The sequence below is a fragment of the Lepisosteus platostomus genome, chromosome 15 (assembly GCF_059453375.1).
Source record: "Lepisosteus platostomus isolate fLepPlt1 chromosome 15, fLepPlt1.hap1, whole genome shotgun sequence".
NCBI classification, from domain to species: domain Eukaryota; kingdom Metazoa; phylum Chordata; class Actinopteri; order Semionotiformes; family Lepisosteidae; genus Lepisosteus; species Lepisosteus platostomus.
Window position 1 is genome coordinate 14157113 of NC_142625.1, and position 21145 is coordinate 14178257.

The window sequence follows — 21145 nt, forward strand, 5'->3', positions numbered from 1 at the left end:
CTGATACTTCGGTATCTGTCCTGTTACATTTGACAAGCGACTTGGAGGCTACAGAGTTCATGGTTAAAAAGTGTGCAAACAGAATATGCTTTGTCAAAAGTTTATTTACAACATAATGTATGAGGCTTTATTTTCAGGGTAACAGAAGGGACTTTGAATCACTATGGCGTGCTCCTCTTGGCAGTTGAGTAAATTTCATTTAACGTTTGTGAAGCATACTGTCTCTCTAAGCTGAGTGGAGGCAGATTGTTCCCAAATGCGATGCTACTTTTTAATTTTCTGTTGAGTGATTTAAAAACGAAGGAGCTGCTGTGTGGTCCTGACAGGTCTTCTTGGTGTCCTCAGTGCCCCGTCCGGCCATGAATTCTGCAGAGACATACAGTGTCAGCATTGCTCTTAGAGAGTGGCTTGCTATCTGGGGACGGAGACGTGTCTGTCATTGATTTCTTTGTTTCAAACATCCTTCGAAACCTGCATTGATTTTAAATTGTGGAAGCAAAATCCTTGACTCATCTTTCAGGAAATCAGGTTTGATTGAGGCTTCAACATTGACAGCAGCAACACCTATTTCAGGCAGAATAAAAAGGTTCTGTTAAAGTGACCTTACAACTGGTAAGGCTGAAACTGCCCTTTTTAATAAGGGGATGGTCTGGGGGAAAACAAAATCCATTTATAAAAGCTTTCACAGAAGATGAGGAAATCAAAGTACCTCTGGAAATCTAGTTTTTTGTTGAATTACTACATCGATCGATTAAAACATCTCTCAGGGTTATAAAATGTAAAGCATACACAGAATATGAAATTGGGTCTGATTGAACTCTAGAACAGTCGAAGTGGAGATGTTACCTGGGGCCGACCACACCCAGCTGCCTCCTGTAGTGTTGAATGGCAGTAAGGTCCTGCTGGTAGGTGTCTGTAAAAACGCTCGTCTGCCGTTTGGCTGCGTTCTCCACCCCTGCTCCCCACTGGCTTCGAACACAAGTGAGACACCCATGTGAGCCATTTATCGGAAAAGCCCAAACGAGGCGCATTATTTCACACTTACCTCAGCCGTTTTCCCATGATGGTCTGAAGAAACCTCCTGGCAGATAACTGTCCCAAAACTTTCCTGTAGCTGTTTGTGAAAATGGCATCCGCATGCCTCCCTGTTCTGAGACAGACAGAGTGCCGCAGATGTTAATGTGCTTCAAGCTGAAGCTCAGTTGCAGCCAGTATACACATTGAGCCTCCAATTACAGTTTCCCCACATTCAGTATAATAATCTATTTCTGTTAACCAGTTACAAGCTGGTTTCACATGCTTTGTCATGCAGGATAAGGCTCAGGAGTCTGCTGACCGCTTTTCTGCGCCATCCCTCTGCGGGGCAGTGCCAGTGGGCAGCCGGCTGCCGTTTTCACCAGAGGAGCTCGTCGCGATGGAGGAGCTGGTGCTCTTCTGGCCAAATCTGAAACAGACACCAAATGTGCTTGGAAGAAATTTCCTCATGTGCGCGATTGTCATTCTTTCAGGTTATGTTATGTCACAAATGTAATAAGGACAAGTTTAAGGATTTAAAGGGGAACTGCAACACTATTTTTCTATTTCGGCATTGATGAGTGCATTTCAAACCACAATGAAACTAAAATGTAAACATTAACATGTAACAAACCCCCAATTTAAATCACAACAGACTAAATTTCCTGGTATGCGCATGTGAACTTCTGGTGAGGTGATGAGGCCCTATTACGTTGTAAACACACTTGTGAATACGTCTCTGTTAATCCAATAGAAAGACTGCTCTCGACTTTGTGATGGTTTTGCTGACAAATACTCCTTTAAAACTAGAAAATACTACTGAATTGGCTTCTGTTTTCCTCCCCACTGATACCTGGTATGTGGTGAGCGTACTGGCGTCACATCATCCAGGTGTGGCTGCACACTGGAGGTGGTGGAGGGGAGTCCCCGCTACCTGTAAAGTGCTTGAGTGGACTATCCAGAAACACGATGTATAAGTGTAAGGAATTATTACTATTTGTTAACTCTGCATGCAGATCAGGTTCAAACATTTCTGTGCTGAAATGTCTGCTGCACAACCTGTACTCATTGGCTCATACATCATGTTCTATGGACCACTTCATGTTGCAATTCGCACGGACTCTCGCCTGTGGCGAGACCAGCGGTTTCTCAAAATTCTCGATTTTCTGCTTCATTAGGAATTAGGAAAATCTTGCGATACTGATTTAATAACCAGTCTAAAAAAATTGGAACTGTTAGGGGTTAAGGAATGTTAAGGATTTAAAGATGGGTATTACAACTTGGTTCACAACGCAGAAGGACAGGTGCTGTGACCTTCTGCTGGCACTTTCTCTGCAGCTGAACTGATCAAATCCAAAACGCTGTAGTCTGTGGTCTCCGTCAGTGCAAAATGGCTGAACTGTACTACTGCCACCCAAGCTAATGAACGTAAGCAACCAACTGGTTGAAACTGCTCAAATTTACATGGATTAACTATAGTAGTTCCCTTATCTGCTCAACAGAGGAGATGCTCCTGTGCCCTTGAGCTTTTATTGCTGTACACCTCAGAACAACAGAGTGCTGTTGACCTTGTTGAAACCTCTTCAGAAAATAACACACAAAGCTACACTTATGCTGACGTGGCTAGAAAATGGCTCTCAAAAGTTGGAACAACTGGACAATGGGAACAGTTCACACCCCGGTGAAAAAAGAGACAATAGACATAGTTTATATCCGGGCAGCATTAGCATCACAAAACGCGAGTGCTACCGCCGACATACTGAGTAAAGCCCAGCATTCTGCAGTGTGTCTGTAGAACAGTCTCGTCCAGTGATGACTCGGTACTCTTGTGAGATGACACCTTTGTCTCTCATGCACCTGGTACTTGTTGCCATGTCTGTCAGAGTGCTCTTAGAACAATTTAGGCTTCAAGGCTTTTCTATAATATTAAATGGAAAAGGACAGTTGTTGCAGTTATTGTTGCTAACCAGAATTCATCATAGCCTAGTAACGAAACAAGTAATAGGTTTATTCCATGCTGAAAAAAAGAAAGAAAACACAACGTTTCGGCCTTGGAACCTATTACTTGTTCCTTTGCAGCCTACGCATGCTGACGCAGCTACCCACCTGAACTACTATAGCCTAGTAACACTGCACTGAAATACATCTAGTAGATCCATTTGTGTCTCGTCTTCATAAAAGTAACTGTAATTTTACATTCCAAGACACATGTGCAATATAATCAAGATTAGATGTGAAAACCAGATTGGCTCCACCTAATGCACTGCATAAAGCCCAGAATTATGGTTTGGACCATAAAATAGCCTTAAGGGCAATTTACGTTTTTCAATAAAGTAGCAAAACTAGCATCAGAGCAATCACCTACAGCTTTCTCATTAAGAAGCTCCACTTTTGATTAGTGAGAGAAGGCTGTAATTGCAGTCACAGGCTGAGTAGAGGAGCAGGGGAAACGTTTTCTAACTACTCATCCCTCTCCTGAGGATTCCCAACCCCACAAAGGTTTCACTTCAGCTGCCTTTTTCAGTTAAAAGATATCTGTGGAGTAGGAGGGAGGTCACAGAAAATGTTACTGATCCTATTTTAGGAAAAAATGTATTGGGGGGAATGTAAACCCAACAGGACTTTCTAATGGAAAGCAAGTGTAATTACTTGCTAGAACGAAGTAAACTATTAACCATTTCACAGAATATCGCTTACTGCCCAGTACCTGAACTGGATTGCAAAATGTATTCATAAATTATATCTCAAAGGTCTGAATCTTTGTTTTCGCCTTCTTTATTGGTCATCCATCCAGAAAGTCCTGGCTTTATCCAATTCTGAGTTGTGGAGGAGCCAGAGCCTATCCCAGCATGCAATTTGTGCAATGTGGGTTATAGGAAGTCAGTTCAGTGCAGGGCGCACACAGACACAGACTGCACACACTCACCCTGGGACTATTCTCAGAATCCTGTTAGCCTATTAGTAAGTCTTTGGCCTGTGGGATGAAACCCATGTGATCATGGGATACCAGCAGCCATATCACCCTGCAACTCACAACTGGCAGCCCACTGAAGCTAAGCAGGTGTGAGCCTGGTCAGTACCTGGATGGGAGACTTCCTGGGAAAAACTAAGGTTGCTGCTGGAAGAGGTGTTAGTGGGGCCAGCAGGGGGCGCTCACCCTGCGGTCCATGTGGGTCCTAATGCCCCAGTATAGTGATGGGGACACTATACTGTAAACAGGCGCCGTCCTTCGGATGAGACGTAAAACCGAGGTCCTGACTCTCTGTGGTCATTAAAAATCCCAGGGCACTTCTCGAAAAGAGTAGGGGTGTAACCCCGGTGTCCTGGCCAAATTTCCAATTGGCCCTTACCACTCATGGCCTCCTAATAATCCCCCTCTATGAATTGGCTACATTACTCTGCTCTCCTCCCCACTGATAGCTGATGTGTGGTGAGCGTTCTGGCGCACTATGGCTGCCGTCGCATCATCCAGGTGGATGCTGCACATTGGTGGTGGTGGAGGGGAGTCCCCATTACCTGTAAAGTGCTTTGAGTGGAGTGTCCAGAAAAGCGCTATATAAGTGTAAGCAATTAATTAATTATTAATTATTATCATGGGAGAACACACCAACTCCAAGCAGATAGCATCCCAGGAATTGGACCCAGGGCCCCAATCATGAGAGGCAGCTGTGCTCACCACTGTGCCACCATGCCTTGGTCTTCCTTTATTAAACATCAAAAAAGTAAAATATTAAATTCTGAAGTGTCATCCAACAGAACAGTTGGAATTTTGACTGCAGTACTGTCCTATTGAACTAGTATTGGCTTATTTCATGCCTACCCTACAATAATTAACCTCAGATCAATACATATACATTGCATTGTGTATTTGGACAGTGCAGCACTTTCCCAAACATTTTCATGGCTCACACACAAGCACACGATACCCCACCCCACTGTCACTCAGGACTGACCTCAGGCCAGGATACAGACAGGAAGAGCCAGCTGCTTGCATGGCCAGGCAGCAGAGTACCAGCAGTGTGCTTCTCTCCACCATCGTGGGCTCTTCTGTGGAGAACACAGAGGAGCACAGGCACCCGACGCGACACTGAAACAAAGGACAGAAAGGACTCGAGTCCTGCCTGTGCTGCTCAGAGTCAGAACTCCAAATGTGGAACAGGTTTCTTTCTTTCTTGGTTGTTTTTGTCTTGGATCATTGAAGCAAATTTGAATTTTGGGGATTGAAGTATTGAGCATTATTAAGGTGTTGTACACCTAGCAAATAGGACACATTTGCTCACTCTGAGGGTTCTTTCTACACAGTTGCTACCTTTGGTTTCTGTGCTAAAATACCAGTAAATGGATCATTAAGGTAAATGTGTCTTGCCTGTGTATACTGATCTCCCCTGTTTGCACAGATGAATAAGAGTCTAACTCTTTAAAGCTCATTTAAAGTTACAGCACGTAGTGCAAAACGCACATTACAATAAAGTATAACAAATTCAGCTTTTGATCTTTAAAGATTTTACATACTGTTAGATAGAGACCCTGACAGATCTACCAGTTAGCTTTCTGTCAACAGGTGAAGACAGATTGAGTCAGAGCATTATTCCTTCCACAAAAAAGACTGCGAGCCTGACAGTATGATGAGAAAATGGACTTTTAAGTGAGATTTTTGGCATTTTGATCCGTATTTACCCTTTCAAGACAAATAAAAACGAACAGCTAGCTTCTTTCAAAGCTTTTTTTTTACAGAAGAGCAGAAACACTGATGTGAAACTGAATCATAATTTCCATTATATATCAAACGTATCAAGTATATATTCCTTATTTTTCAGCAATATAAAAATCCTGAATTACGAGAAAAGGAGGAATAGATATTAGCCAAAATAACAAGGACTGCAAACAAAGAATCAACATGAAAACACATTTAAAATCTGTTTCTGATGTTACATACCGTGGTAGAAGTTGATGTTGTGAACTGCTCTCAGCTTGCTCTGTGCTGTCCCGTGTTGAGAGGAAAGATCACTCTGTTGCACTTTGTGATGTGAAGCTTCTTTTCATCCTCTCCAGCCTCCGAGCCAGGAGGGGCTCAATGTAATACTGACAGTGGTCTAAGTTTGGGACTGGAGCTCCAGCTGCATTTAACTGGAGGGATCTGACATCTCCCTCTCCACTGCCTTTTTACACCATCCAGTGAAGACACAGCAGGGTGACATCACAGCTACCTTATTCATTCCATTACCAGTACCCTCCCACCATGGAGAACTTCAGAACCCATGTCATACTCATAGCTGGGAGATGTTAAGAAAGAACATAGTGCATTTACATGATGCAATACATTACAAATTCCTTTTTTTCTGACATACATTATTGGGTTTCATCGGTAAAGGATTCCAATAAAAAAAACAATTTAAGAATACAATAATATTTACAAAAAAAGGAAGATATTTCAGCTCAGTGAGCCTGGTCAGTACCTGGATGGAGACCTCCTGAGAAAAAACTAAGGCTGCTGCTGGGAGAGGCGTTAGTGGGGCCAGTAGGGGGTGCTCACCCTGTGGTCCATGTGGGTCCTAATGCCTCAGTATAGTGACGGGGACACTATACTGTAAACAAGCACCATCCTTTGGATGAGACGTAAAACCGAGGTCCTGACTCTCTGTGGTCATTAAAAATCCCAGGGCGTCTCTCGAAAAGAGTAGGGGTGTAACCTCGGCTGTCCTAGACAAATTTTCCATTGGCCTTTATCAATCATGGCCTCCTAATAATCCCCATCTATGAACTGGCTTCATCACTCTGTTCTCCTCCCTACTAATAGCTGGTGTGTGGTGAGAGTACTGGCACATTATGGCTGCCGTCACATCATCCAGGTGGATGCTGCACGGTGGTGGAGGGAAATCCCCATTACCTGTAAAGCACTTTGAGTGGAGTGTCCAGAAAAACGCTATAGAGGAATTCATCTTATCTAGCCTGCTTAGCAGTTAATTACTTTTTGATCCAAGGATCTTGTCCAGCCATTTCTTGAAGGTATCAGCTTCAACAACATGACTTGCCGACTGTCATTATTCTTGTGTAAAGATGTGTCTCTTCCTCTCAGTTTTAAATACGCTTCCACGTAGTTTTTACTTCTTTTCACTATCTTATGGTGTTTCACTGTTTATTCTGAGGAACTTCAGCTGAATCATGTTGCCTCTGTTCACTGTGACCACAACTGTAAACAAAATTCTAAAATGAGGTCTTGCTAGTATATTATACAATTTCAACATGACATTCAACAATTCGGACTTTATATTCTAACATTTTGTTTGCTTTTTTATTGCTTCTCTGCATTATCTAGAATATGCACATAATGTGTCAACATAAACACTTTTTCATAAGTAGCCTCATTGTCAACTATTTCACAGAGAGTCCTCTCACATTTGTTAATATTTTATTCCTGTTTTGCAAGCACTGAATATTTAACAATGTATGTTTTATTTGCCATGGTAAAATGAAGCTGACATTGCCTTGGTGGTGTCGTTTTGTTTGGATATATGTCGAATTGGCCTGGAAGAAAATAAAATATTTACAGTGAATAACATTCTATTTATAAAGCACCTTGTCATGTATTGCATTTCAAAAGCACTAACTGAACATTACATTAGAACACAGATTCCAAACAAAACTCAACTCAAAAGGTAGAAAAATTTCAAACAATTAGTTTTCTAAGCTTAAGCAAAAAAAGTGGAGTTTCAAATATTTCTACACTCAAGAGTTTAATATGGACATAAACCTACTCAACGTATTGCTTATATGTTCACAGAAGTCTCAGTTCATGATCTGGTTTGAGGCACGCACAGCCCGTTCATGTAGTGCAAGAACAGGGAGTATCACGTTTGAAAAGACCCCTTAAATACGCGGGAGCAGGTTTTCATAATGCTTTGCAGGTTAACAATAAGATATTAAGTCCTGCACATTAAAAGTACAATCTTGAAAAACAGGTCGTATTTTATAGTACAGTAAATCAGTGCAGAGATTACAACACAGGAGTAAGAATGACAAACTGATCTAGGGCACATGCTATTTATACCATCAGACAATCCTAGAGGGAAAAAAAAGGTATGCACAAGTTATTTGTCAAACCAAGCATCTAGGTGGAGCAGTATTGTTTCAATAAAAAAGGAACTAACTGGATTCCAAATATGAAGATTAAAGCTTAAAACAGGAAAGTTATTTTTCTTGGTAAAACAAAATCAATTACAATTTGATACTGAACAAAAATATTCACTTTTATGTTTGAAATGGAGTGTTTAAAAGGACAACAGTAAGGTACTTAAGAGTGTACAATACCTAGCCTCGCACCACCGAGCGCTTCACCGGAACGTTGTGCGAGGGGGGCCGTTCCAGACAGGCACTGAAAATCATCGCTATTGTTTCCGCGGGGACTTCTGAAGAGTCGGACTTGTTCTTCAGAGTTAGGCAATGTGGGGAAGAAGGGGGGTTTGTGATTAACTGAATAAACCGAGGCAATGTTATCACTAGAAGAAGACTTACCATTAGTTTGTGTTTAGCTTTAAGAATAAAAATATGCCGTTTGTGACCTGCAGTGACTGACGATCTTGTAACCTTTGGATTAAAGAATATGTTACCTAGCTGTCTTATAATTTAGCTGCAGTTGAACGACGTATTATCATAATGATAAGACACCATTAATGTAATGTGTTGGTGATAGTCATTGATTGAAGAAAAATGTCTAAACGTTTTTGATTGAATTGTACTATTAAACTGTTTTTTTCTGGGTACTGAAAAATACTACACCTTAGAATATCCAACAGATACTGAAAGAGTACTGTATAGAGAACGAATACTGAAAGAGTAAATCTTCGTTTACACTTTGTACGCAATACTGTATAGCGGGGTATTTTATTTGTAGTGTGATGGTACTGGCAGTGCCTCCTTTTAATTTTTCATGTCGCTGAGCATGTTACTTTTGTCAAAAAACTGAGAAGGTTTTTTGGGGGGGCATTATCCTGTCTTGAACAGTAAGACATGACCATTATCGCTTTTTTAAGACCGCTGTTGCTCCGGGGGCATCGCCGCCTTGCAGAACTGCCCCCCCAGCACAACTATTGTATAAACCCCCCCCTCTCAGTTACGGTAGAAGGACAGGACACCAGTGGCCGGGAATTCAGAAACAGATTGGCGACCGGTCCTGGATTTCCTGATTTCCTGAAACGTGCCTCTGCTGAGAAGAAGGATCCCCAGCTCCCGCAGGCAGATGTGGAGGACACGCACAGTTATTTTCCTGAAGCCTCTCTCAGTGGGGATGGCAGGAAAGGTGAGTGTCTTGACGACAAAGCGATGAGGGCAAGTTTATGGAATGCAATTCCAGCCTCAACGTAAAAGAGGTATCGCAGAGTTCTGGGATTTTTATTTTACTTCTGTGATATTTTCACTTTGATCTGCCTCTCCAAAACGGAAACGTTTGTGTCATTTACAATAGGAGTGTTGCATTTTATTCACGTTCTCTTTGTCTTTTAAGTCCTTTTTACAATGCAAGTCTGAATGTAATATCTTTTGAGCAGGGAGCTGCATCAGCCAGCGCAGGCCCCAAAGGAATAGGTGAAGGTTTACTCCATTGTGAAAGGCAAACAATAAAAACACAATTTCTTGGCTGTTCGAGAGAGGAAAAACTGAAGTATTTTTCCAAAATTTCCCCCCCAATTTTTCCTCTCTCGCTCACACCTGTAATTATTGTAATCTCTATGAGTGTCTTAGTTCTGTTCATTTTTCCCCTGCCCGCTTTCTGGTCTGTCATTCCATTTGTCCTGACTGATGGGCTTTCCCAGTGTACTTCGAGACCTACGGTTGTCAGATGAATGTCAGCGACACTGAGATTGCCTGGTCCATTCTGCAGCGAAGAGGGTATCTACGCACCAAAGACCCTTCTCAGGTAAATGCTGTAGCGTGGCCGTCATACCTGGATAACATCTCTGTTGGGTCGATATCAAATCAGTTCCGTCACAAAATAGATTCCTACTTCCAGATAGAATCCAACAGAGAGTCCTCAGTCTCCAGCCTGCAGTAAGCTGGTGTGGTACCATCTCTTGGCTGCAGTGAATGTGGTCATTCCTCTCCACTGCATCTTGTCCACTCATGCAGGATTAGAAGGGGGCTCATGCCTGTTTGTCATGTATCTGATTTACCTCCACAGGTGTGAGGGGATAAAGGAGAATGAGATCAAAGAAATTGTTTTAGGCACAAATGCCAAGGATCAGGGAACACAAGGAATTTTATGTATGAAACGTGGAATTCCCTGATTCTGACAGCATGGGATTACTGTAAACTCCCTATTGTTGTTGTCCCATCTCCTTATTTACCGCATAGGAAAACTGGTGTAATGTAAGGTATTGTAAAGCCGTAATACTCATGGGATCGCATTAAAAAACCCTTCTTTGTGTAGGTTTACTTTAAACCTCCGATTCTTTTGGCTTTTCTAATAACCTTGTTCTTTTACAGGCTGATGTGATCTTACTCGTCACATGCTCTGTCAGGTACTGTGAAGACATTTGCCTTTAGAATTTATACAATATATTGGTTGAAATGAATAAGACTGGATCTGGATCCCAATTTTTCACAGGATTGTAATCAGTGTATGAAATGCCTACAGTTTTAGCCCTGCTTGTTTTTATGTCTGGATTTACAGTTTCAGAATGTGCTTGCCAGTGTGTTTCAGCCCCAGTGAAGTTCTCTGTGGTCCCTGCTTGGTGTTTTCAGGGAAAAAGCTGAACAGACCATCTGGAACAGACTGAGGCAGCTCGCCGCTCTCAAACAGAAGCGACCCAAAACACGAAGTCCTCTCAAACTTGGCGTTTTAGGTGAGTGGCCGTTACACCTGTAAGAGCGAGAGCTGCGATACTTTTGTGCATATTACAGGCTACAGCGTTTACCTTTTAAACCAAATACGAGGGTTGCAATAGTCACTAGAGCCTGGTGCAGATTGGGTGACCCAGCCTTAACACATGCATTGGTACACTGACACATCTGCTCCTTATCCTGTATCATACAGACTTTATGTGAGGCAATCTTCTATTTCTAAACTAGAACTTCTGTACATTCAAGGATTGCTTTCTTACATTCGCTTGCAGATCGACCCGAACTTTCCTCTAATCCTGCAGACGATGCATTGATTCCCACATTAGTTGTAGGCTTCCCCCCGCCCCCCTAACAAATGTCATGAAATCTTGAGTGGTATCCATCATCCATTATGACAGTGAAAAATGAGTTGAAGTTTCAGAATGTCCTTAAAGTTGTCCTCCCAAATCTGTTTTGACAAAATGTTGGAGAGCTCACCTTGAATTACTTGTCTGAGGTTCTTGACTGAACTGCTGGCTGAATGTTGGTTTTATTTACTGGGCAGGGCTGAGAGCTCTCAGAAATAAGCCATTCAAGGTGGTTTTAGATCAGTCCTGAGACTCTTGAAGCTTTTCAAGCTCTGATTTGCAGCTGTTTGTCCCCCTCTGTCCAAGAATCCTCCTGCGTTGTGTAATCGGTCTGGGGGGTGACTTTCTGGATCCCCCCTGGCTGTCTCCCCACTTGTGCGGGGCGTCGCTCATGGTGGGAGGGGCTGTCTGTGCCCAGGGTGCATGGCGGAGAGGCTGAAGACGGAGCTGCTGGAGCGCGAGAAGCTCGTGGATGTCCTGGCGGGGCCTGATGCCTACCGCGACCTGCCCCGCCTGCTGTCCGTGGCCCACGGCGGCCTGCGGGCCAGCAACGTCCTCCTGTCGCTGGAAGAGACCTACGCCGACGTCATGCCTGTCCACCACACCCCCCAGGGTCACAGCGCCTTTGTGTGAGTCGGGCAGCGCCGGCAGCCATGCCTGTGTCTGAGCTCCACTTAAACAGCTCTTGTTTTCCTTCTGTGGGAGACACTAGGCGCTCTGCAGTGTTGTCTGCTTTGTATTGGAATACTTGTCTACTTATAATAATTGTACTACTGTACTGTAGGTTACCCTAATGGAATTGATATACTGTAATGCTTATACTTATATAGCGCTTTTCTGGGCGCTCCGTTCAAAACACTTAACAGGTAACAGGGATCCCCCTCCACCACCTCCAGTGTGCAGCCCCACCTAGATGATGAGCCATAGTGCACCAGTATGCTCGCCACACACCAGCTATTAGTGGGGAGGAGAGCAGAGTGATGAGGCCAGTTCAGAGATGGGGATTATTAGGAGGCCATGATTGGTAAAGGCCAGGGGGATATTTGGCCAGGATGCCGGGGTTACACCCCTATTTTTTTCGAGAAACGTCCTGGAATTTTTAATGACCACAGAGAGTCAGGACCTCAGTTTTACATCTCATCCAAAGGAGAGCGCCTTTTTACAGTATAGTGCCCCCTTCCCTATACTGGAGCATTAAGACCCACATGGGCCACAGGGTGAGCGCCCCCTGCTGGCCTCACTAACACCTCTTCCAGCAGCAACCTTCGTTTTTCCCAGGAGGTCTCCCATCCAGGCCTACAGGTTGTGAGTGGAATTCTAAATAAAAAGTCTAAGGATACATAATGTAGGTTTACTTTTCAGATATTTTTAGTGTATCTGTTTTCCAAGTGCCATCCAAATAATGACCTAAATTCAGCTTTGAACAGAGATGAAGGGTGTTTCTTTTCTGCGACAAACCCTGGTCTCCAGTGAGAGGGAAGTGCTCGCTGTGGAGGGGGAGACTGGTTCTTCCCGTTAATCCCAGCGGCTCGTGTCTTTCTTCCCCCAGCTCCGTCATGCGCGGCTGTGACAACATGTGCAGCTACTGCATCGTCCCTTTCACGCGGGGCCGGGAGAGAAGCCGGCCCATCGCCTCCATCCTGGAGGAGGTGCGGCTGCTCTCGGACCAGGTGAGCTCCGGTCGCGCTGCCCGGGGCGGGGCGGGGGGGGGGGTGGTCTAAGTGCTTTGGGTGCTGTGCCCTTCGGGCAGGGGTGTGATCAGACACTGCGCTGTTGGCAGGACAGTCCGTAGGAAGCCTGAGTGCTGGACAATCCTGCGATCAGTTTGTGAGCCAGTGGCCTTGCACAGGACCTGGACCAGAAGCCCTGCACTGGATGACGGAGCTATAGCTCCGTGACCTCTGACCTTTCTCTCAGTCCTGGGGTGTTCCTGCAATTCGCGTTTGTTCGGTGTCGGGTCGTTTTAATCTCGGTCTTATTTCCAAAACGTTACGAAGGACAGTTTTTATTCTGCATTGAGAAGCCTGGTGCTTCTTTGTGCTTCGTCGGACACATCTGGCAATGCTGATAATGTGTGGTAGTGATGTGGAGAATAAGAATAAAAACTGTGATTTGCATGATTTTACATGGTGTTATGTTGTGAAACGTAGCTATAAGAAAGCCGTTTGCCTTGATAATCAAAGAGGGGGTGTGTTGAGAACTAAGCAAATGTAGATTTGTTTTGCGTCGGATGGAATGCATTCAGACTCCGCTCTGGAGTTCTGCACGTTGTCCGGTGGCCGATCTTCAGTTCTTCAGCAGGAGGGATCTGCCTCAGGAGGCAGAGTCCCGCCGTGCCCTGACTGGCTGTGTGCTCTCCCAGGGGGTGAGGGAGGTGACTCTGCTCGGCCAGAACGTGAACAGCTACAGGGACACGTCGGTGCAGCAGCTCGGCGGTGCCGAGCCCACGAGGCGGAGCCGCGGTTTCAGCGCCCTGTACCGGGACAGGCGGGGGGGCCTGCGCTTCGCCGACCTGCTGGACAGGGTCTCCCTGGTGGACCCCGAGATGAGGGTCCACTTCACCTCCCCGCACCCCAAGGACTTTCCTGACGAGGTGCAGAATCACTTTGCACTGCCGCACAGAGCAGAGATGATATCGTATAATATACAGTATATTATAATCCTGTTTAGTGGTTTACCATGATTTAACCAAGAATACCCATTGGAGTGCAGAGCAGCTCTCTGCATAATTAGCATTTAACATCACTTTATTAGCCCTGTACAATTTCTTGCATTAGGAATTCGTCTTTTCGCAGACCCCAGCTTGCACTCCATGAGACACACATACAGGGAGAGAAGCTTGGGGTCAGAGCGCAGGGTCAGCCATTGTACAGCACCCCTGGAGCAGCTGGGGTTAAGGGCCTTGCTCAGGGGCCCAACAGAGTAGGATTCTTCAGCCGGCCGCGGGATATTGAACTAGCAACCTTCCAGCCACAGTCGCGGATCCTTAGCCACAGATCCACCGCTACGCCTAATATATATAAGCATAATAAGTATATACATATATATAGTGCACACTGCAATTAGACCTGTTGTAAAAGCACAAAAATGAACAGAAATCGAGCCAAAGGATTTACTGCTTCACTACAGCATTCTTTGCTTTGTTAATACAGTTTCTGATCCATTTCCAATCTCAATAGGTTTAGTATCTTCTTGTTTGTTAGTTTATTTGTGCTAAAAAACATTGCAGCATATTCAAAAAAAAGTTCATCATGTGTGAACTGGCGTTTCAAAAGAAAGTGCATAGTGACACCCAGTGGGGACCTCCAGTTATCTGTACCGATTATAGCATTTTGGACTAACAAGCACAGGAGCAGGCTAAGTGTCTGTGAATCAGCGTTGTTAGTATCAGTATCAGACATGCAGTTGTTCTTTTTGGATACATTCTAGAGGCAACGAAAAGACACAGGATGTGCTGTATTATTCCTGTAAGATTGAGTTTTTTTCACAGGTCAGTCATAGGTAAACCCTGCATTTAACAAGTATTAATTTAATTGCGTACTTAGAGCAATCAGAGATGCATTCATATTTTAATTTACTTGTCCTTTAGCAGCTGGCATTTCTAAATCATTTTGTTTCGCCGTTGGATATTCACTGACAAAGTGGGTCAGGCATAGCTGATCTCGATCACAGATACAGGTCAGCCTGATGTGCGGGTCATCATGCTGTCCTGCAGGTCCTCCAGCTCATCCAGGAGAGGGGCAACATCTGCAAGCAGATCCACCTGCCAGCCCAGAGTGGCAGCAGCAGAGTCCTGCAGGCCATGCGGCGAGGGTGAGAGGCGAGCTGTGTGCCTTTAGAGCAGCGCACTGAGGAGGGGGAAGAGCAGGTGACATGAAGAGCCGCACACAGGGCAGCAGGCTCAGGGCATGAGGGCCATAGTATCTGCTGCTTCTTGTCAAACTCTGAGCCCTTTGTTGCATTACAGGGCTGGGCTGAAATATCTCTTATACTAAGTATTGGGGTGTGGGTATTTGTAAGAGACTTATAAAACCTTGAGGATAGAGTCCCCCTGGGAGGAGTGTGAATAATAATAATAATAATAATAATAATAATAATAATAATAGCTTACACTTATATAGTGCTTTTCTCGACACTCCACTCAAAGTGCTTTACAGGTAATGGGGACTCCCCTCCACCACCACCAGTGTGCAGCATCCACCTGGATGATGCTCCAGTATGCTCCCCACACACCAGCTATCAGTGGGGAGGAGAACAGAGTGATGAAGCCAGTTCAGAGATGGGGATTATTAGGAGGCTGTGATTGGTAAAGGCCTTTGAAGTTTGGCCAGGACCCAGGGGAGTAAGGAGCTGGGAAATATATTATTAGCAAAAATGTCTTGCAGTAGTAAAGGAAATGTTCGATAATAGGAACTGAAACCAGCTATACCCTCCTCCAAAATTGCGCAGCAGCTAGCTTAATATGTAACTTGTCTAATTTTCACCACCGAGTTCCTGTTTAACTTGTGCTGAAATACTTGAACTTTATGCTCACTTTCATTGCATTTGTGATCACGTTTGTAGTGGACAGTCTGAGCTGGGTCGGCTTCTAGTGGCTTTAGTTTTCTGCCCTGTCAGGCTCTGCTCATTCAGCCAACTACTAAGGTGGGCTGTTTGTGTGTTTCTATTTTCCATTTACAGCTACACCAGAGAGGCGTATCTGGAGCTGGTGGCTCACATACGTGGAATAATTCCAGGTATGAATCTCAGGTACTGCTGGCTTTTCACGTGCCCCAAGCTCAAGCCCATGATCTTTACTGTTTAAGCCACTTGGAACGCTCCAGCTCAGGTATTTGGACTCTCACAAAGCATGCGAGTTGTACCCACAGTTTGGATAATTGCAAATATACTGTATAGCACCAGTTAATAAAAAGAGGGATGTAGTTGGACCAGGAAACTCAAAGACCAACTAGTCTTACTTTTAGTTTAGTATTATCATTTCCAACTGCAGGATACTTACATGATGATATTTTTTTTTAAACAGCCAAAATTTGTTTAGAAAGATCTTGATATCATCATGTGCAGACAAGGTCAAGGCGTGAAATCTCTTCAGTCTAGAACGAAGGAGATGGAGAGCCAGGAGATCAAAGTGTATTTATTTAGGCTGGAGAGGAGGAAAAGCTTCTTCATGCGTAGAGTTTTGGGTGTCTGGGATAGGCTATCCAGACAGGTGGCTGATACTGAGACTCTGAGCTCTTTCAAGACACAGCCAGCCACTTTGATACTAAATTACCAAATGAGACTGAATGGCGTCTTTTTGTTGGCCCTGTGCTGTTGGGATGAAAGGTGGTGGTATACTGTAGGTGAGGGGGTTGGTCCTGGAACTGTCTCGGTTGCCCCAGTGTTGAGCTCATCCCTGCGGTGTTTCAGAGGTGAGTCTGAGCAGCGACTTCATTGCTGGATTCTGCGGGGAGACTGAGGAAGATCACCAGCAGACCGTGTCCCTCCTGCGAGACGTGCGGTACAATATGGGCTTCCTCTTTGCCTACAGCATGAGACAGGTGAGAGCTGGGGCCTTCTGTCAGTGAGGCTTCTTTCTGGCCCAGCTACCATACAGAGACACACTGCACATAAAGGACCTTTCGCTGTGTGTCAGCACATGCTGTAGAGCATGGCTGAAGGGGGCAGAATGGCTTTCTCTCGTTTGTGAACTTTCTCATGTTCGTCAGTGCAGGAACTTCGGCAAGTTTAGATTTTGTACTCTAAATCAAGAAATCCTAAGTTGCTTACGAAGTCCAGTACTTAATAGGTAACTTCCAGAAGGTTTAGTAACCCAAAGTAGTTAATAGCTTAAAATTAACCCCATTATTGGGTCAGTTAGGGGTTCGGTTTTGTTACAGGACACAGTTGGGCTGAAATACTAGCAGGTGTGGGGGGTCCCCAGGCCCAGAGTGTGGTGGGAACCCCTACGCCAGTGCCAAGTGATGTCCTGGATGTTGTAGCTTAAAGTTATTTTATTAATTCTGTTTTTTGCTTCCTTTTACTTCATTACTCTTTGTTTTGAGGTTAAATGGGTTGTCATTTTACATCTATTTTAAACCTGAAAGTCTGTGGATGTCAGACCTTGAATTTTAAAATCAAGCTCAAAGGCAGTGTCTTCCTCTGTACCTAAACATACTCCACTGTGACCCTCTGCTTAGCAGATACTGTCCCATCTAGATGTCAGAAGACACGGTAACAAATTTGTTTCCGAGTTGTTTTTATAATCTCGCTGGTACACCTGTCCCTTTCACTTTTCACTTCTCCTGATAAAGAGCTGCATTTCTTCGGATCATGGCCGGTACGTCGGCTGTAAAGGGTTGAATTGGTACTTCCAATGGTCTGAACAGGTCTCCATAGACACAGGTTGGTGTTAATACACGACTGTCGGCTGCTTCCTGTCTCTCTTGCAGAAAACCCATGCCTCCCATCGGCTCCAGGACGACGTCCCATTGGAGGTAAAACAGCGCCGCCTAGAGGAGCTTATCACAGTATTCAGGGAGGAGGCCTCAAAAGTGAATGCTGGACTCATCGGGAGCGCACAGCTCGTCCTGGTGGAAGGGGTGGGTACTGCAGGCATCTCACTCATGGCTCCACATGTACGGCTATAAAACAGTGATGGACCAGTTGAGGATCTGTGCCTTTTCCATGGCAGCCTAGGATTCCTCTGGTGCTTAATTTTCCGTCAGTCATGACTGTCGTTAGCAGACTAATTGGGCACAAGTTTTAAAGTGATATTTACACTTTAGATTGGTGCTGCAAAACAGACTTGTTTTTCTAAACGGTTTCAATCTTTTGTGTTTTTGAGGTTTGGATGAAAAGGAGAAACATGTTTTCTTAATCTGAGAAACTACAATTGTTGGCAAACCTAACTGCCCAGTGCTGAAAGTGTAAATACATAAGAACTCCCGCTGCCCTTTGCAACATAATATCTGGTCTGAAAAACACAATAAGTACATTTGACACTGAGATCCTGCTTGTTCCTCTCTAACGTGTAGAATAGTTGGACTTTTCTGTGCTGGTAGACATGAGGCAGGTGTTAAGAAAGATCTAGCATGTGTTGCCACGCCAGGGGCTTGACAGCTGTGTGCCTGCAGGAGAGTAAGAGGTCTGCGACAGAGCTGTGTGGGCGGAATGAGGGCAATCTGAAGGTGATTTTCCCTCGGCAGGAAGTTCCCACAAACCCCTCCTCCCCCTGCACTGCAGCCATCAGTCCAGGAGACTATGTGCTAGTCAAGGTACAGTACTGCGTGTTCATTTCTAGCAGCATGCATGACCTGCTTCAGCCATTCTGTATACAAGACTATTCAAGTAACCTTTATCATACATGTAAATATGATTGTATGCATTTTAATCTATTATCCTAGTAATAATCATAATTATTTGCATGTATGTAGTACTTCCCATCCCAAAGAATTTCGAATTACATGTTGGAGGAGATCCATATCACTGCCTCTATATGGGTGATGCACAGCAGTTATTCTGTACCAGCAGCCCCACCACATGTCAGATAACCTGTGGAATTGAAGATTTGCTTCACTTGAATTGTTGCAGGTTAATTCAGGGACATCTTCGAGGAGACAAAGTAGAATTTAGCCAAGACATCTAGCTAACGCCACTCTTATCTCCTACTCTTACGGACAGTGCACTGGAAACCTTAATGAGATAATGGCATTAATAGTTGATAAGGCATTTGGTTTGGGGTCGCAGTGTCCCCTGTTACTGCACAAAAATGCTGGTCCAGCTGAAGAGCGCCACCTACTGATCCAGCAGCGTCGCTGACAGCAGCCGCCTGGTTTTCATTAGAAGACCCGGTTTCTACTCATAAGCAGGTCCAGTCATGCTGAATATCGGAAAACTGATGAGGACATCTTTTCAACTGTAGAATTACCGATTCTGAATGTCATCACTAAAAATTCCTTTTCCAAGTACTTTCTGGTTTTACTTACATTTTTAAACATCCCTGAATTGTGCCTCAATTGTTTCCATAAATTCCCATTATATGGTTTCACACAGTCTAATTGCCATTATTTTTTTCTTCAGATTACATCTGCGAGCTCCCAGAGCCTGAGAGGCATTCCTCTGTGCCACTCCACTCTGAGCTCCACAGGGACTGCTGTGCATTAGGTCTGTGTGCCGACCAGGAGCAGGGAGTCTCTCGCACAGCTGTGTGCTGAGCAGGAGCAGGGACTTTCCCACACAGCTTATTATCTTATTATCTTTCTTATTATTTGTTAAATAAACAATTTTATTTGAATGTGAATAAAATTGCTGTTTTATCTAAAGTCTTAAGTGTCAGTATTAATATGCAAAGTCTTATTAATTATTTTCTAATTGTAGTTAGGATCTATGTTGGATACGAAAGTCGGGATGAAATAAAGTAATGAGCTTTTGGAAGAATGCAAAAGAGAGCACTATATTCCATCAGATTCACATTTTTATTCTTCCTTTGCATGTTTGAAGGATATTACTTCATCTACTGCAATAATAGGTTTAGTGCATTGCAAATATCATTATATTAATGTTCCAAAAATGCAACTTTGTGCTTTTCATTCACAAATTTTCAGTTTTGTGTTAATTCTTAAGGATTTACAGGCCATTTCCACTGAAATGCAAGGTTGTTTGGTAAATCTATGTTAATGATCTATCTAAACATTAATGATAGCAGTTCATCCAAATAAGAGAACACTGAGTCCTTAAAATGTGTTGATTATTATTTCTGATATAACTTACTTTCTTTAATTCCCAATATAGATGAAAACAAAAGCCTCTTTGTGTTAATTGAAACACTATTAACTAGATAGAAATTAACACATGTGCTGCAATGATCAACCCCACTGTGATTTCATCAGTGGGTGGTAAGGAGAGTGCTACTACATAATCACTAAAAACAATTGTTTAAAGAATTTTTAACACAAATACATTTAAACAGATGCAATTCAAATTGATACTAAGTCTGATTTATAGTCTGACAACACGGTGATCCACTGAGATCAAACTGTATAGTGAACATTTGTCCCAACGGGTACATAACACTACAGTATAAATCATACAATACACATAATTCTTAACTATTTTTCATCAAATAGACATAAAACAAAAAACTGTTGGTAAGAATTTGAGCACTTGCAAGGAGTACACTGACTGAAGTACTAATTTTAGATTATTGTTAAAGATCATTTTAGGTTTTCCCTGAGGAGCTTCATTCTAAACTTTACTGTTGCAAAAAAAACCCAACTTTATAGTGATTTTTTAGTGTTTAATCAGTATACTTGCGCTTGATTCATTGTGACACAGTGAGGGGAACCAATAGAGCAGGTATATTCCTAGCAGACTGCTAAGAGAAATGGTGATGAGAACGGTGTGGAAACTACAAGATCCAGAATCCTCAGCTATCAGAAGAGGAAATGAGTTCCAGGTGGACCAATGAGCACCATTATAAAAGTCCACCACGCAGAGGCTAAGGACAGACTTGCACATAACAACAGAAGAAGGAGGGGGGGGGGAACTGTGAAAGCTGAAGTGGTGAGGTCATAATTATGTTTTTTGGGAGCTTAACCTGTAGTTTCCTCACTGGGAAAGACAATGACTTTAACAAGTTTTTTTTTCTCCTGAAACTAGGCTCTTTCATCCTAGATGGGAATTCTTCCTTTAGCTTTCTCTGAAGGGAGCAAGGCTGTTCTTTCACTGTTTTAGCCTGTCTTTGTATTTCAACTAAAAGTACTGCAGACATCCATTTTTTCTACATTAGTCTGGTTTTGGAGTTCTTGTGTTTAGGTGGGGTGTATACAACAGGGCATCTCTGATGCACTGAGTGGAAGAGTGTGGCCTATTTGGTGGTGGATGCAGTTAGATTCAGAATTGGGGAAAACAATCCAAAGTCTCCTGTTCTGGACAGCTGGGATTTGCAACAACCTTCTGTTTCATGCCCA

The 21145-nt window shown here is 43.7% G+C and overlaps 2 protein-coding genes across 6 annotated transcripts; one reads left to right on the forward strand and one right to left on the reverse strand.

Annotated features, from left to right (window-relative positions):
- Window positions 1-86: 86 nt before the first annotated feature.
- Window positions 87-7563, reverse strand: ghrh (growth hormone releasing hormone). Of its 2 annotated transcripts, none has more exons than XM_088608376.1 (6): window positions 5951-7563; window positions 4968-5101; window positions 1337-1444; window positions 1046-1150; window positions 847-969; window positions 87-366 (listed from the first exon to the last, which is right to left on the reverse strand). In XM_088608376.1, the coding sequence occupies exons 2-6, from the start codon at window positions 5048-5050 to the stop codon at window positions 342-344; spliced, it is 444 nt and encodes a 147-aa protein (XP_088464502.1). In that variant the 5' UTR covers window positions 5051-5101; window positions 5951-7563; the 3' UTR covers window positions 87-341. The 2 variants fall into 2 exon arrangements, with proteins under 2 accessions (XP_088464502.1, XP_088464500.1); XM_088608374.1 differs by having other exon boundaries at window positions 4968-5061; window positions 5951-7562.
- An 848-nt stretch (window positions 7564-8411) lies between these two features.
- cdk5rap1 (CDK5 regulatory subunit associated protein 1) lies at window positions 8412-19498 on the forward strand. Of its 4 annotated transcripts, none has more exons than XM_088608400.1 (13): window positions 8412-9310; window positions 9822-9925; window positions 10492-10526; window positions 10750-10850; window positions 11614-11824; window positions 12745-12865; window positions 13558-13788; window positions 14911-15008; window positions 15876-15931; window positions 16605-16735; window positions 17627-17776; window positions 18383-18451; window positions 19257-19498. In XM_088608400.1, the coding sequence occupies exons 1-13, from the start codon at window positions 9022-9024 to the stop codon at window positions 19338-19340; spliced, it is 1680 nt and encodes a 559-aa protein (XP_088464526.1). In that variant the 5' UTR covers window positions 8412-9021; the 3' UTR covers window positions 19341-19498. The 4 variants fall into 4 exon arrangements, with proteins under 4 accessions (XP_088464526.1, XP_088464527.1, XP_088464525.1 ...); XM_088608399.1 differs by having other exon boundaries at window positions 8413-9310; window positions 18311-18451; XM_088608401.1 differs by lacking the exon at window positions 18383-18451.
- The last annotated feature ends 1647 nt before the right edge of the window (window positions 19499-21145 follow it).

Bases quoted from the DNA above. Each gene is read 5' to 3' on its own strand.
- ghrh (XM_088608376.1), bottom strand. From the start codon at position 5,050: ATGGTGGAGAGAAGCACACTGCTGGTACTCTGCTGCCTGGCCATGCAA. The intron at 1,445-4,967 runs GTCAGTCCTGAG...TGTCTGTTTCAG, and splicing joins TGTCTGTATCCTGGCCTGAG to ATTTGGCCAGAAGAGCACCA. The intron at 1,151-1,336 runs GTCAGCAGACTC...TGTCTGTCTCAG, and splicing joins AGGGATGGCGCAGAAAAGCG to AACAGGGAGGCATGCGGATG.
- cdk5rap1 (XM_088608399.1), top strand. From the start codon at position 9,022: ATGACCATTATCGCTTTTTTAAGACCGCTGTTGCTCCGGGGGCATCGC. The intron at 11,825-12,744 runs GTGAGTCGGGCA...TTCTTCCCCCAG, and splicing joins CAGGGTCACAGCGCCTTTGT to CTCCGTCATGCGCGGCTGTG. The intron at 13,789-14,910 runs GTGCAGAATCAC...GCTGTCCTGCAG, and splicing joins CCAAGGACTTTCCTGACGAG to GTCCTCCAGCTCATCCAGGA.